At 47.9% G+C, this 15,949-nt stretch overlaps 1 protein-coding gene across 2 annotated transcripts; it reads right to left on the bottom strand.

Moving 5' to 3' along the window:
• Positions 1-4,032: 4,032 nt before the first annotated feature.
• DUS1L (dihydrouridine synthase 1 like) lies at positions 4,033-14,923 on the bottom strand. Of its 2 annotated transcripts, none has more exons than XM_052688209.1 (13): positions 14,519-14,923; positions 12,686-12,794; positions 12,023-12,073; positions 10,074-10,186; positions 9,291-9,373; positions 9,030-9,133; positions 8,043-8,187; positions 7,340-7,436; positions 6,905-6,993; positions 6,339-6,505; positions 5,779-5,816; positions 4,639-4,714; positions 4,033-4,373 (listed from the first exon to the last, which is right to left on the bottom strand). In XM_052688209.1, exons 1-13 carry the CDS (start codon positions 14,831-14,833, stop codon positions 4,228-4,230), a joined length of 1,533 nt encoding a protein of 510 aa, XP_052544169.1. In that variant the 5' UTR covers positions 14,834-14,923; the 3' UTR covers positions 4,033-4,227. The 2 variants fall into 2 exon arrangements, with proteins under 2 accessions (XP_052544169.1, XP_052544170.1); XM_052688210.1 differs by having other exon boundaries at positions 14,597-14,922.
• Positions 14,924-15,949: the final 1,026 nt, after the last annotated feature.

Genomic DNA, 15,949 nt, shown 5'->3' with positions numbered 1-15,949 from the left:
TTCCATGTGCTGTCTTGAGTGAGTATCCCTTTGCCAGCTGCCCTAAGCCCACTGGGTGGCAGCAACAGTTTCTGACTGGCTGTGACCCAAAGCGGTCCATAACCAGGGCGGAGATGATGGGTTTCTTCTCTCCAGACAAAAATGCTTACAGCCTTTTGGACAGACGGAGCATTTAGCTCTGATTGCTTAACTCACTGGCACTGTTGAAGCTCAGTGTATGCTTTGGTGTGGAATTGTTGGCTTGGAAATCTTCAGCCTGTGAAAGAAGCTGCAGTAGCTCTGGGGTCTCGTAGGTGTGTCTCAGCACGGCTGAGTGTAGCATCCTCATCTGTGAGCTGCTGTCATCTGGGAGTCTTGAGTGGATGAGAGAGAAAAGCACACAGGATAAACTTTAAGGCAAGCAAACTTTAATAACAGCGACAACACCTCTGATAAAGACTTGTCAGAAAAACGTAGGAGGTGCTGCTCAGGCATTTATTTATTCATTCATGTAAAAGACTATAAAGTCTCAGCCAGCTTAATTTGGCAGCTGGAGGTTCTTAGGCCATCTCTCACTGACTGAAGTGAATGGCAAAAGGGGAGCAGGGCTCTGCAATGTTTTGGTTCCCCCTTGTGAGAGCTGTGGGTAATACAAGTTTTTTCATCAGCTGTTAATTGAGTGTGTAGGAGGGATAAAAAAATACTGATCTGTGACTGTACTGTTTGTGACTATATGAAAAGTAGAGGTGAAGTACTCTGCATTGCAAGTGGGATTTGGGCTTCAGCTGATCCTTGTTTGACTTTGGTAACTTGACCTGTTACCTGTTTAGGGGCTGGGGTGGATTGTTTTGTAGGATAACTTGATTGGCCTAAATGAATTACATAGGGAACAGAAATGGGCTGATTTGTTATATCAACCTCAAAGAGGAATGTGTGAGATTTAGAAACGTCGTACAATCGTAATGCAAGACAATTTCTTGACAGCATCAAATAGTTCAGGCTTGGAATCTCAGTAGATGTTACAAGGCACAAACTCAAAGGCAGCTTCATCAGCAAGAGATGGCCTGACTCAAACAAGAATTCAAGTGCCAAGACCTGAAAGCCTGCCCTGGTAGGTCAGGTTTGGCACTCTTGTTGCCCTTCGTCCCATCGAGGTTTTCTATTACTTGCTGCATGCACAGCTTTGAGCAGCTGCTCCATGGACCTGGGGGTTATGCAGCTGAATTCTTTGTCTCCATAAAGTTTGTGCCTATAAATACATGCTGAGATTCAGGTGGTTTTTATTACTAATTTTTTTTTTTGCTGTCTCATGAGCTGGTTGCCAAATGCAGACGGTTGGGTTTCTTTTTGTGAGGTAAGCTACTGCTGCTCTTTCTTGAGTGCCTCTGAAGATGCACATAAATACAGGGATGCAGTCTCCTGCAAGCCCAGAGATTGAGGGTCATTTTCTCTCCATCGTTCTGCATTGCAGGTCATTTCTCCCCCTACTCCCATGGAAACTGAATGGTTCATTTCTTCTCGAAGGTTTTTGAAACAGAAACAAAATAGGACATAACCTTGCTGAGTTTGCTGGCTGCAGTGTTTTTGCAGTAGAGATAAGTGGAGTAATCAGTGTATTGCCAGCCTGAAAGCAAGCCCTAGCTATGCAGGTGCAGGTGTGCTCAGCACCAGTGGTAAATGGCCCTACTTTGCTCATGTTGTAATAGTGCCTCCTGATTCACAAGTGCTGCTTGTTAAGAAATTGATACTCTAGTCATCATTACCTCTTTAATAAATAGGGTGCAATCCTAATCGTCTGTAATGCTGTACTGTTGAAAGCTCAGGTTGTACCTTTTGTCACCAGGATGGTGCTGTGCCATTGGCTGCACACAGGGAGCTGTGCATTGCAGGCCCTGCCTGAGCAGTGCTGCAGTCCTGCATTAGGAGCACTGTGGTCCTCTGATGTGCACTGGGATGGCAGCCAAGAAGATAAGTGTGTCTGCATTGCATATTAAGAAGGGCTTTGCAAGAGGGGATGGGGACAAATACAGCTTAAACACTAATTCAGTACAGATGTGTTCATTTCAGACTCTGAGCTATAAAGTGCTTTTTGAACTGGGAGCTCAGAGGCTGCTTGGTCCTTTCTTCACGCTGGTGATGAGTTTGTGTGCTCCTAAGATGTGATCTAAAACCAGGCTGTCAGGTTAGGAATGGGATCCCAGTTGCTCACATGAGCCCCAGTCCACGCCTGCCTTACAGTGGTGAAAGCTTCTCGTGCAAAAACCTTTTCTGAGTTAATAAATGTTCTCCAACACAGTGTGCAGGGAATGGTGGAGCTCTCTGTATCTGTGTAAAGCAGAAGAGGCATAAAGTGAGCAGCTGGAAGGTCTGCAGTTACAAACATTCAGGTCTTCGTTATAGAGGGAGTTTTCTTAACTGTTCAGAGCCCTTTATAAATGTTATATCTGTGCAAGGGAAGGAGTGGAGCATTTCTGCAGGAGGCAGGGATGTGGTTTTCAGTTCCCATCTTTAAATAAGGCACAGAGGTATTTCTGAACTCGATTCTCATGCTGGACTGTTTGTAAATGCCATTCCCTCCCTGTCCCAGGTTTCTGTGGCAGTTCCTGCTCACGAGGTTGAGGGAGAAGAGCACCTCCAGGTTAGTGGGAACTTGAATATGAGGGGTCAGAAATTAGGAAAGCTGATTCAGTTTGGAAGATGCTGTTCCAGAACATCTTGGAACATACATTTCTTTCCCAATAATGACCTGACGAAAGGGGAAGACTCATCAGGAGTTTGAGCTATTTTATTATCCACATCTGTGGAATGCCACAGCTGTGAGGCAGCATTTAATCCCAGCTTCCAAGCAGATACAAGATTTTACCCCCTGTGATCCCTCTAAAGGCCTAACAGTGAGAATGAATGGCAGCAGCTCAACAGAAGATTGCCACACGCAGACTGATGTTCAGAGACAAAGTTACACATAATGGAAGAAGCCCAAAGAAATGGCGTGGAAAATCTGACCCCCAAATAGGAAATTTGTTATGAGGACCTCTGCTTAGCAAGCTGGTAAGCTTTCTTTGAATTACAGCCTTGATAAATAGGTGTGCAGTTCCTGGCTAATACCAGCAGCCAGGCAGGGTTTTGGTTTTCTTTCAGCTTATTTTTCAAGTCCATGAATGAACTCATAACTGTAAGTTTGCAATGGGTGTTAAGAAATACGAACTGATGCTGAGTTCTGTCTTGCCACAGCAGAAGGTAAAAGGGGGAGGGGGGGTGGTAATGCATGTGTGCACAGACACAGCTGGACTTCAGCAGTTTTTGTTTTGCTTTTAAAGTTAAGAATGGGTTCTAAGTCCCCAGGGCATGCAGTCAGTTCTTGGTTCCTAAAGGTGCTGTAATAAAAGAAAGAAATCTTCAGCACCTCTTCAGGGGTGCAGGGTGAAGTTGGGTCTTCCCTATTATCAGACATGTAGTGGTTTGTAGCCCTTGAATTTTGTGTGCTGAGTTTCCCATTCATTTTCTTGCTGCCTCACCCTCACTAAAAGGGAATGTCTAACATTCTGACAGAGGAACAATCTCCATAATTAGGATTCTAAAACAAATTAAATGTCAGCCTAATAGAGTGTCAAGGAAAGAGTGTCTCCTTCTTCGCCTCCTCTGCTGTGCTCAAAACAGCAGTTGATGCTGCATGACCTGTTTTACATCAGCTGTTCAGCTTTTACCACATCATATGCACCCCCTCTTTGTTACCCTGCACTCTTACAGCAGCTGCTTACAGCTTCCCAGTCACATTTTGGAAGCAGCTCGAGGTTCATTACTGCATTGAAAACATGGCCTCCTGAAACTCAGGGATGTGTCATTTTCTGTTAGTGAAGCAGTCATTAATATTGCTGTTTTTAACACTCCAAAAGGCCATTCTACTATATGAAATTTATTCCCCAATCTTAAAAACAGGACCCAAAGGCTTAATAAACATCATGACGCCAACTGGGATGGCAGCAGACAGAGGCTGCCTGACCCACTCACCTCAATGCAGCACATTTGCAGTCTTTGAAACACAGCAGGAGAAAATCAGTTGCATTCTTTTTATTTCAAATGCAGGAGAATTCCCTGAGTAAGCAGTTTTTTCCTTAAATAACACTTGGCCAGGACTTAAAATCAACCTGTGGAACAGGTTCCCACAGCCAATGCTGCTCTGGAGATGGCAGGTTCTTTGGCCCAGGGAAGCAAAGGCCTGGCAGAAGCTCCTGATTCACTTCCAAAGCTTCATGCTGCGCTGCCATCGGCCTCCTTGAGTACAGCAGCCTCCTCCCCGTCCACATCTCCTTTCTGACTGAGCTCTGGGCTTGTTCTTTGACTGCTCTGCCACAGAAGGGATTTTTCATATTTGGTCTTAAACAGTAATCCATGACCTAAAGAAGCAAGAATGATGGGGAAAAAAATTAAAAGCAAAGAACAAAGAAACTGAAAGGAAGGGAACACATTGGAAAATGGAGCAGATCGTTCCTTGTAGGTAGAACAAATGGGTCTGCAAAGAACCCATCCCAAAGCCTTGGAATAAAAAGAAATAATCCTGAATGTGCACTAGGTGCAGATGTTAACAGATGCAACCCACGATGTGAGATAAGGCATCTGCCCAGTGACCTCTAAGGACAGAACACAAACAGCCCTGCTTACCTGGACAGTCTGCTGTCTCTTTGAATGCTCTTTTCTTGCAGCAGCCTCGGCACATGTTGAACACACATTTATTGCCCTGGTGGGGGTGTAAAGAAGTTTATAGCATTACCAAAAATAAACATGCACACATATGTGAGTATAATTAGCAGCAACAATCCAGCTCTGCGCATTCAGACCTTTGGAAAAAGCCTCACTCTAATGAAGCTGACAGAGCTGATGTCATGCAGAGTGGGGAGGACAGCTATCAGCTGTGCACAGAGAAAACAACCCCACAAACCCACAACCAACCCACAACTTCAGTCCAATTCGGCACCAGCACCGGTCCATGGGCAGCCTGGGTCAGACACCACACACAGGAAATGCTGTGAGCACTTTGGAACACGAGTTATGATGTTTGTTACAGCTAAGCTTGCTGTTATTTCCCTATGGAAGTACCACATGAAACAAGGTGCTTGGCAGATGCTGGTAACTATGCCTCCAATCAATCAATCAATCTGACCACATCCAGTTCTTCCCTTTTTGCAGCTTCAAATATACCTAAGGATCCATTTTAATATAAAGCCAGACCTTTCTCCAGCAGAGAGCAGCAGTTCAATCTGCCTATTCTACAGCTTGGCTGGGTGCTCTGATGCTCACACCTCCATGAGCTTTCAGTGATTTCCCCCACCCTGATGAAAAACACCTTCCTGTCTGGGTTTTGCTTTGCTTTGTTCTTCCTGCTCCTTGTTAGTCCCTATACAACACAGCTTTGGAACACAGAATCTAGAAGAAAAACCATAGGCCCATTCTAAACACTTCAAGAGCTGCCTGCAACATTACAATGATGCGAATCCAACATGAACGTGAGAACAAGTCCCATTTTGAACAGTCCTGATTGAGGTCCCATGCTGTTAACTGGTCCAGCAATGAAACGGTGACCAGAACCAGACCACCCAAAAGCTCAGTGTTTTCCCATTAATGAACCCAGCAAGAAATCTTTCTGTTGCAGCAGCTCAGAACTGAGTCCCAGCTGAATGCTGTTCATAACAGTGCTCCAGAACAGAACACCCCCTGTCACCACCCCCAGAGCTTAGCATGCATGTACTGCTGGATGCTGACTGGCCCTCTATCACGAAAATGCTTTACTGGACACTGACTCACCTTGGGGTTTCCACACTGATCACACTTTGCATATTTAGCTGGAAAAGACAGAGAACTGACTTCAGCAATGGTGTTTCATATGGAAAGAGTCCATTTAAAAATTCAGTGCCCGACAAAGCACAGTGCTGCTTTAGTCAGAGGAGGGGCTCTTTTCCTAATTAAAATAGAGTACCACAATGAACAGTGCAGAGCAGGCAAAGATACATTGAGTTTTTCAGTGTGTTTAAGTTAGATGCACATATGAAAAGAAATATTTTCAATTCCAGTGCAAAAGAGGTGGAAATCTGCTTGGAACACATCTGAAATTTCAACTTCAAATACCAGTAACTGATGCTGCTTTGTTTGTAAAGCATTCTGAGCTTTAAATAGCTGCTTGTTGTGGACTACTGACCTTCTTTGGAGATAAGGTTCCTTTCCAAATGAACACAAATTGAATCGTGCTGCCTACTACCAAACTGCCCAACAATCCACCCTATTTTAAAGAAATTTCTACATCTACATAAAAGACCAAGAAAGAAGTGGCAGCTGATGCAGCAGCAACGCCAACAGATGGAACTCACGTTTTAAAGATGGGTCAAAGCTTTTATTTGGATTTCTTAACTTCTTTTTTTGCTTATTCTTTGACAGAAGCTCAGAATTTCCATCTTCTTCCTCTTCCAGACAACGTTTCCCCCTCACACCTTTTTCAATCCCCTTGGTTCCATTCTCCTTGCATCTCTCCTTCGGCCTGAAATGGTGAATATCAGCCTAAGTTGGCTGAAGGGAAGAAAAAGGTGCTCCCTGGGCACTGTCAGCCTATAGAGAACTGCAAAGATTTCTATCATAGCTAAATTACATGGAGATATTATTGCTTTTAGATGTGAAGGTACACCAGGTTCAGAAAGTGGAATTCTTGTTTTTTACTTTCTGAAGGGAGAATCTGAAGGAGACGATACATACAGAAAGCAACATCCCTATGAACACAACAATAACCAGGAAAACAGGAAGGAAAAACCCACAAGAAAAATAACCTGGAGTTTTCATTTGTTTTCAAATGCATGTAGGCTCCAAAACCAGGACTGAGTTACTCTGCAGTGACAGTAAGGGCAGGAAAAGCAGCTGGCTGCATTTAATGTAGGTAACTCACCCTGGCCTGATGTATGGCTGGCAGATCCAGTGGAAGAAAGGCAACCCCTCTTTTGGCTTCTCTCCTTCCTTCTGATTTGCTATTTCTTCCTGCAGCACAGGGTTACAGTCAGCTTTCCTGCAGTTCTCAGGAAATATTTCTACATAGTACTTAAAGCTCCAGGAAACCACTGAGTGTGATCTGAACTGATGGACACTTAAATACAGTGAAGCAAAACAAAAACCAAACAACGAAACACCTCTGAGAACACAGAAATGAAGCAGATTTCTAACTCCTAAATCAGCTTTTACTGATGCGAAGCCATTTGGGCTTCTCACAGTTGGTAAGCTACAAAATTCCAGGGAGGTGCCTAACAGATAGGAACCACACTGACATGTGGTGCATCCCCACCATGTGCACACAGGGCTGGTGGGGGAGCAGGGCCCACCGTGGTACCTGGCAGCGCAGTTTCAGCTCCCTGTTGACATCCACAATTCCCTCTAGAGTCTTCACTTTTGCTAATTCTTCACGCAGCTGCTGGTAAACTTGAAGCCTGAGGCAAAACCCAAACACCAAGTCATGTTTATTCGTTATTCATTATAAGGAGATCATCTAAAATATCTTTATAAAAGCCTTCCTTGGAGTTTTCTCACTGCGTTTGCCTGAGGTAGGAGTTCACCTTCTTTCTTTTAACTCTAGGCATCTGTTCCTCTTTCAGGTAAATGCTTGTGAATTTGGGCATGTAAACGTGGTACTCTGAGATGAGTGAACATGAGCAGGCCACACATCAGCTTCTGCTCAGGAACTGCTCATGAATGTGCTCTTACTCCATGATAAATGCAAGACAGATCGCTGCAAAGTGAACGAGGAGGCAGGCAGCTCATGTTTGCCATGAAGTGCATGAATGCACAGAGACCACTGCCACATCCCAGCCAGTGTGCTCTGATCTCACACCCTGATTTACCTCCTAGTAACTCCTTCATTCCCCAAACCCTGTTTTCCTGCACTGAAGGCTGAAGGCTTCAGCCCACATTCTCTCCAGGAAGGTTCAGGAAAGAAAACCTTATAACTGCCATCAAACAAATTCTTGTGTAGGAAAGTCAGACATTGCTAAGAAAATGAGCCCAGAAAACACCCAGAGTGTCCTGGAAATACTCACGTGTGATGCCAGAGCTTGAAGAGATGAGCCCTGACATAAGACAAGGGACAGGGGTACTTCTGCACTATCTCCAGATACTCCTCAGCCATCTCCCACACCAGTGGGTTTCGTCCCTCAAATAAAGCTGGGTTGTGAAGATTCCCTTCTAGGAAATGAAAAGAAACACACTTTCATTTCAGGATTGAAACAGACAACAAAATCTAGGCTCTGCAGTTTGACCAGCTTGTACCAGCCAGTCACAGATATTCACAAAGAAGAATGGAGTCTCCAGAAATGCTGGCCTGACCTCACAATACTTTATACATAATTCTTGATTGGGTTCAATAGCTCATATCTAATTAAAATCTTCACACAAAAAGTTAAAAAAAAAAAGAAGGAAAAAAAAGAAAAAGAAAAAGAAATCAATGCCAATGGTTAGATATTTAGCCAATGAGTGTCCATGCTAAGTTTACAGTCTTCTTTGTTTGGCTCAACTATGCAGGTACTGCTTCTTACTAAGCCACTCTCAACTGCTGTGACAAACCTTTGTTACCCAGTGCTTTCTTAAAAATAAGATTCTGCAATGTTCCACTGCTTTAGATGTGTGAGTGCTGGAAGCTTTTTCTGATGTCTATCCTGACTCTTGTAGCCAGTACAGCCAATTCTTTCTTGTCCAACTCAACACGAATCATCTGCAGGAACGTGTCATCAGTGGGACATTACTGCACCAAGAGCCATTCAGAAGCTCTTTCACTAATTAATAGATGCCACGAGAATATTCCAGGGTCACAGGAGAGTTTTTGCCCAGTAATTAGATGTGAGCCATCCACTGAATGGTACTGCAAGTCCTGATCCTGGGGACAAACAGCCCAATGGGGAGAGAAAGGCCACACAGCTTCCCATCAAAGTTGTTCAGCACACATCAACCCAATGCAGGCTTTATATAAATGCATATGGAGAGTAAGAAACAGTTTGTGGCCTCATCTGTTAACAGTAAAAGCTCTTTACCTGCACTCATGACCCCGTGCACTCCTGTCTTACGGATACATTCTTCCACATCACTGAGACACTGGATGTTTCCATTTGCAAACACAGGAATGCTCACAGCTTTTCTGCATCAGTGAATAAACCAGACGTACAACATTGAGAATTAGGAAAGGCTGCAGTTAATCCAGAACTTCTACTCCTGTCACACACACAGGTGCTTCAGTGCCACCCCGTGCAGAGATTAAAGTTTACCAGCTGCTAAAATGGGTACTGCTCACTAACCTGACAGCTTGAATGTGCTCCCAGGATGCCACGCCAGCAAGGGGCCCCTTCTGCTCTTTCGTACGGCCATGGACTGTCAGCAGCTGGAACACAAAGTCCTGTTTACTTCTGAAGCGTATGAAACACTGCAACAAATCCACTGACAAAAGACTGTCCTGAATCCAACACACTTCATGGACACTACTGAGATCCCAGGGCTTTTTAAAAAGCACAAGGATGCTGGTATAGCAGAAAGGTATCACCGGGTGCTCTGACACAGTCCTGGGTGTTGTTTGATTTCAGTATCTTGTCATGCCACGGAGCAGATCTAGGGAAAACCTACAGGAGCCAATGCAGTGGGAAATCTATCGATAATAGATTGATCTGCCCTGCCCCTCAGCAGAAGGTCCAAGTAGTGGGAGCACTGGCTCTGACCACAGACTGTCTCCTCTAATTTAACTTGGATCCTGGACAATCAGCCTACTTTTTAATTGGCGGTGGCCATACATATTTTGTTTGCTTTTTGGTAGCCCTGTGGATCTCATGCATTCACGCTGCCTCCTGCAGCTCTGTGTCAGATGGAGACTCTCACCCACGAGGAAAGATGCTACACTGTGCAGTGATTCCAAGAGAGACCCTGAAATCACGTTTCCTATCACAGCAACAACCCAATCCGCCACCTACAAATTCTTCCTGCCCGTAAAACAACGCAGCCCATCCATCTCCACAGCACACCGAGATCGTGAGATGCTGCACACAGAGATGTGCCCCACGCCCAAGGGCAGGGAGCAGCAGCTTCCTCACCTGGCAGCCGGCCTTCTCCAGCATCTGTGCGTATTTCACTGTCTTGTCAATCTCGGGGAAAACACGGATTTTGCACGTGATGGGAACAGAGAGCTTCTCGTTGGCCAGCAGAACTAGGAGAGATGGAGAAGGCAGTAAGTGGGCTGCACGAGGCTGTGGGAAGATCAGACACTGTGTGTGATACGGAAAAAGCCCCCCCTCCAAAATCACATCACGCAGTTCTCACAGATTAAACCATCAGCAATGTCCTCTGCAATCCTTACCACAGAGGTTCACCAACAACAGGTAGTAGAAAATACACAAAATGTGTGTGTTAATAAGGAGGCACAGCGTGCTCAGAATGTAACAACTTCCTCTCCCACCACGTTTAACGTTCACTTCCAAGGGCTTGTCCCATCACATCTTAACCACTGGCACACGGTTACTACTGTCACAGCACCCTGCATTCCTGCTGCTCTGCCAACAACAGTACTTGTTCACATTTCCTCTGCTTTGTTTCCAAATTATTACCCAAACAATCATGACAAGCAGAGTGTTGCTCACAGCAAGCAGAGCCTCAGTGACCAGACTGGGGCCACGTGGCTGCACAGCAGCTCTGTAGGAAAGGACCCACGAATTCTGGTGGGCTCCACATGCTCTTGCTGCTCTGAAGGCTAACAGTACTTATTTTTGGTTGCTTTAGGCAAAGCATTGCCAGCATGCCCAGGGAGGTTATCCTGCTTCTCTGCTCAGCGTTGGTGAGGCCACACCTGGAGCACTGCACTCAGTTCTGCCCCTCCAGGATAACAGACACAGATAGACTGGAAGGAGTGCAGCACAGGGCCACTAAGTGCCACTAAATCCAGGGACTGCAGTGCCTCTTCTGCAAGGAGAAGCTGAGCCCTGTGGCTGTGCAGCCTGGGTAAGGGAGGCTCAGCAGGATCTCATCAATCCCTAAACATATGAAGGAAGGAGGATGAAATGAAGAGAGTTGGGCTCCTTCCAACGATGCCCAGTGCTAGGACACGCCTGGAATCCTGCTCTATTCCAGAGGTTTGATGCACAGTGCAGAAAGGCACCTAGGATATGGATTAAGAGAAAACAGAAGTTCTAATGAAGAAGCAAGTAAGGTGTATAGAGGTCCAAGCAGAAAACAGCACTGTGTGGAGAAGCAAGAAGAGGCAGAAGCTTTGCCCATCTTGTATACAATAGCTTCACCAGGTAACTCTTCCAAACCAAATGGGCTGTGTGCTGTTCTCACCTCAAGGCTCTGCTGGCTTACAGCTCCCACTCCTAAGAGAAGTGCCCCAATGGCCACATGACAAGCTGGGCAGAAGCACTGTCTGTCTAAGTACTCTGCAGTGTCTTTTGCTGAACACCACAGAAGTAACATTCTGTAACTCTGCAGTTCAGGCACTGGATTTGAAACAAGGAGAAGAACATTCTTGGCTCTACACAAAGAACAAAACCTTCCTTAACAAGAAAGCAGTTCCCAATGTATTCCCTAAAAGAAACAAATATATATAATACTGATCACAACTGCTACGAATACCACTGAGGGCATATTACACACAGTTGGAGAAGAGAGGCATAGCTTGGTAAGGAGTGGGCAGAAAGAGAAGATTCACAAAGAAAAGGGCAACGGAGGCTCCAGACAGAAATGCTCTCCCTGGTAACGTGCTGGATGCTCTGCTTTTAGCAGCTGAGGAGCCACCAAGCCATCATCAGACTGGAACTTCAGTGACTCGCTTCAGGTGAGAGGTTTCTGAGGTCCTTCAGCAGATGTAAGATGAGCTGTGAGCGGGGTATCACGAAGTACCACACCGTGCAGCTGGAATAAAGGGATGCTAACAAAAGCACCAAACCTTACAGCCCTGCCCAGACAGCACTGCACCCCTTCCTCCCTCTGCCTCCTCTTACTGCTGAGTTCAACCCGTTCCCTCTCAAAGCAAGCCCCTCCAAACACTTACTCATTCTCTGAAGAAGATCCCATTCCTCTTGTAGAAATGCTCCATAGTGACCTATAACAAAACAGCACCAGATTGACTGTGCAGAAGAGAAAGGAGCTGCCACACAACTACATTTGTACACAAAGATCCAGACGCTCACTGACAGAAGCAGAACAAATCTATCCTCAGCATCCCAAGTTTTCAAACACAGGTCCTGGTGTTTGAAACACAGCTACGTTTGCAACACCATTAAGGGTTCAGCAGGTTTCATCCTCTATATGCCACTGTTAATTCATTCTGTGCAAGCATTAAGGAAACAGGGCACGCTGAGTGCCTGCACACTGGTACTTTTAAGTGTAGTTTTGTGAATGTAAGCTCTCTGATCAACTGAAATTGGGAAAGATAAATAAATAAATCAAGCTCTTGCAAAAAAAAAAAGACTTTTTTGGACATTCTAGACACAAGAGCTATCGCTCAAGAGAGAAATAGGAATTCTTAGCATCCCTAATTTTGCTTGAGGTACTACAAAGCTGTATCTGTTACAGTGGGTGTAATTAAGTCTGATTTCAACATTACTGATGCCACCCCCAAGTCTTAATTCTGTCATCTTAACGCCCCACTGCCAAAGCACACATTCAATACACGCCACATCTTTATTTATCCAGGGTTCAAATTTGCACATACCTCTCTTTGCAATCATCTGGGGGCAACCCAAATTCAGGTCTATGGCATCACAATAATCCTGAGCCAACAGCGCTGCTTGGACAAACACCTCAGGATCATTGGCACAGAACTGGGAAGGAGACAAAGACGAGCAGAATCAGACAAGCAGAATAAACAGGCAGCAGGGTTTTTTTTCCCCCACATACTGTCAAGAGATCACGACATGCTGTCAAAGCAACCCACTGCTACACAAAACAGGCACAGTTCCAAACAACCACGGCCATTTCTCAACTAAAATGATTCAAAACCAACAGATCTGTGACGCTGATCAGCTGAAGACCCCCAACCTCCTAACAAAAAAATGAAAAAAGATGAGCACTGAAGAGGCAAAGAAACATTTGTGGAGTTTTTCACATATGGTAAAAGGGGGCAGCCCCTCAGATCCGCTGTGGAGCAAACAGTGTTATCACAGGAGCACATCCAGGCAGTGCTGAGAAAATTCCAGCTTTATTGATGCTACACAACAATTTATTCAGAACAGGCTGGATGTGGCTCTGGGCAGCCTGGTCTGCACAGAGCAGGGGGGTTGAAATCCTTTTCAACCCAGACCATTCTGTGATTCTATGAATTAGGTTAACCCGAAGCTGTTTCATGGCAGAGCTGTGGCACAGGGGGCTGTGCCTGCTGCCCTGAGAGCTGCTCCATGCTCCCTGGGGTACAGCCTTTCCCTCACCTCCACCCGGTGCAGCTCAGTGCCAACATCATTCAGACTTTCACAGCCTGGGGAGATGATCCCCTTCTGCAGCAAAGAGTCCTCCTCATCCATTCTGCTGCTCTGTATGTGAGAACTGCCTGGCTTGAGCTGCCCATCCTTCCCTGTGCTGTGCTGCAGCCCCACAGACCCCTCTTTCTTTGGGACCTGAATGTAGCATGGTACTCAAGAAGCAGAATTAAGGCCCCAGCTGGAGTACTGCATCCACATCTGGGGCCCCCAGTACAAGAAAGACAGGGAAATGTTGGAGAGGGTCCTGAGAAGAGCTAAAAAGATGATCAGGAGGCTGGAGCACCTCCTCTATAAAGACAGGCTGTGGGAGCTGGGCTTGTTCAGCCTGGAGAACAGAAGGCTGCGGGGTGACCTCATTGCAGCCTTCAGTACCTAAAGGGAGCCTGCAAACAGGAGGGGAGTCGACTCTTTGGAAGGGTAGATAACTGCAGGACAAGGGGAAATGGTTTGAATTTGAGGGAGGGAAGATTGAGGTTGGATGTCACGGAGAAGTTCTTTCCTATGAAAGTGGTGAGGTGCTGGAACAGCTGCCCAGAGAGGCTGTGGATGCCCCGTCCATCCCTGGAGGTGTTCAAGGCCAGGTTGGATGGGGCCCTGGGCAGCCTGGTATTAAACGTGGAGGCTGGCAGCTCTGTCTGTGGTGGGGGGTTGGAGTTTGATGATCCTTGAGGTCCCTTCCAACCCAAGCCATTCTATGATTCTGCCATTCTGTGAAATACAGAAAGCTATGAAGCACGTCCTTCTTCCTTGCGTTTGCTTTTCTGTCCTTTTTACTATAGCCAAGCCCTGAGCTCGTGGTTTCAGACAGAACCCAGCGCTCCTCCCCACGGAACAGGGCGGGGCAGAAGCCGGGGCTGCAGGGCGAGGGGCCCGAATGCCACCAGCAGAACGGCTCAGGTCGGAGGGGACCTTAAAGGTCATCAAGCTCCAGCCCTACCGAGGGCTGTGCGCCCACAGCTCGGGCTGCCCAGGGCCCATCCACGGCCTCGGGCACCTCCGGGGCTGGGGCACCGCAGCTCCACGCAGAGCCTCACCGCCCTCCGAGCAAAGAATCTCCCCTCACATCTCACCCGCATCTCCCCTCTCTCCGTTTGAAGCCGTTCCCGCGGCCGTCCCGCTGTCGGTCCCCACGAACGCTCGCTCCCCACCTGCACGATGAGCGGGCGGTCCTCGGCACAGGCCTCGCCGTACAGGTTCTCGCGGCGGTAGTTGGCGTCCCTCAGGAAGACCTGGGCGTGCAGCATCGGCGTGTAGCAGAGCTGGGCGCCGTGCCGGCGGCTCAGCAGCCTCCAGGCCAGCTCGCTTTGGTCCACCATAGGAGCCACCACGTAGTGGGCGCCGCGCAGCGTCTCCCTCCAGAACGCCTCTCCGCGCAGCTTCGGCATCTCCCTCCCGCCGCACCCCGCCGCGGGGCCCGCAGCCGCCGCCTGAAGCCCGCAGGCTCGGCCCGGGCAGGGCAGCGCGGCGGCCGGACGGTGCAACCGCCATCTCCCTCCGGCCGCTCCCGCGGTGCCGCCGCGCGCCGTCCCGTCCGGAAACCGCAGCGCCGCTGACGGGGACCGCGCGCAGACGGGGCCGGGAGCAGAGCGGGGAGCGCCGTCCCGCGGCTGCACGGAGCCCGTCGGCCCTTCAGCACGCGGCCCACGGAGGAGCCTGCGAGGGCTTCTTCTACCTACTGTCTTCTCCCCCACTCCAGCTCATGGTTGGGATGGATCCCGCTCGGCATGAAGCACTTCCCGTTCTTTTCCACCATCTTCTATTGCTGTCAGAGGCCGAAGCGATCGATCAGCTCTGCTGTCTGACCTATGCAGCCTCTCTAACCTTCCCTTTCCCTTTCCTCTACTTAGAATCACGGGATGGTTGGAGCTGGAAGGGACCCTAAAGGCCATCTGGTGCCACCCCTGCCCTGAGCAGGGACACCCACAGCTCCATCAGTGCTCACAGCCCATCCCTGCCCTTGGCTGTCTGCAGGGATGGGGCACCACCGCCTCTCTGGGCAACCTGTGCCACTGCCTCACCGCCCACAGTGTAAAATCTTCCTCATATCCATTCTAAACCTCCCCTCTTTTAGTTTGAGACATTTCCCCCAGTCCCATCCCAACAGACCCACTGAAGAGTCTGTCCCCATCTTACAGCCCCTTTAGGGACTGAAGGCCGCCCTCAGCTCTCCCCAGAGCCCTCCCTTCTCCATGCTGCACAGCCCCAGCCCTCAGCCTGTCCTCATAGGGCTCTTCCACCCCTGCGAGCCATTTTTGTGGCCCTCCTCTGCTGTACCCCAACAGGTCCATGTCTCTCCTGCACTGAGGGCTCCACATCCACACACAGTGCTCCCTCATAGCACAGAGCAGAGGAGCAGGGCTGTGCTCTGTCCTTACAGCCTCAGCTTGTGCTGACAGCAGGGGCTGCCTTGCACTTGGCTTTGTTTTACCTCATGAGGTTTCCCTGAGCCCACTGCAGACCTGTGCAGGTCCCTCTGAATGGCATCCCATCCCTTGGGCACG

Source organism: Tympanuchus pallidicinctus, unplaced genomic scaffold (genome assembly GCF_026119805.1).
Source record: "Tympanuchus pallidicinctus isolate F22 unplaced genomic scaffold, pur_lepc_1.0 scaffold23, whole genome shotgun sequence".
Classification (NCBI taxonomy): domain Eukaryota; kingdom Metazoa; phylum Chordata; class Aves; order Galliformes; family Phasianidae; genus Tympanuchus; species Tympanuchus pallidicinctus.
The sequence above is the reverse complement of the archived record's forward strand: the minus strand, read 5'-3'. Positions and strand labels throughout refer to the sequence as shown.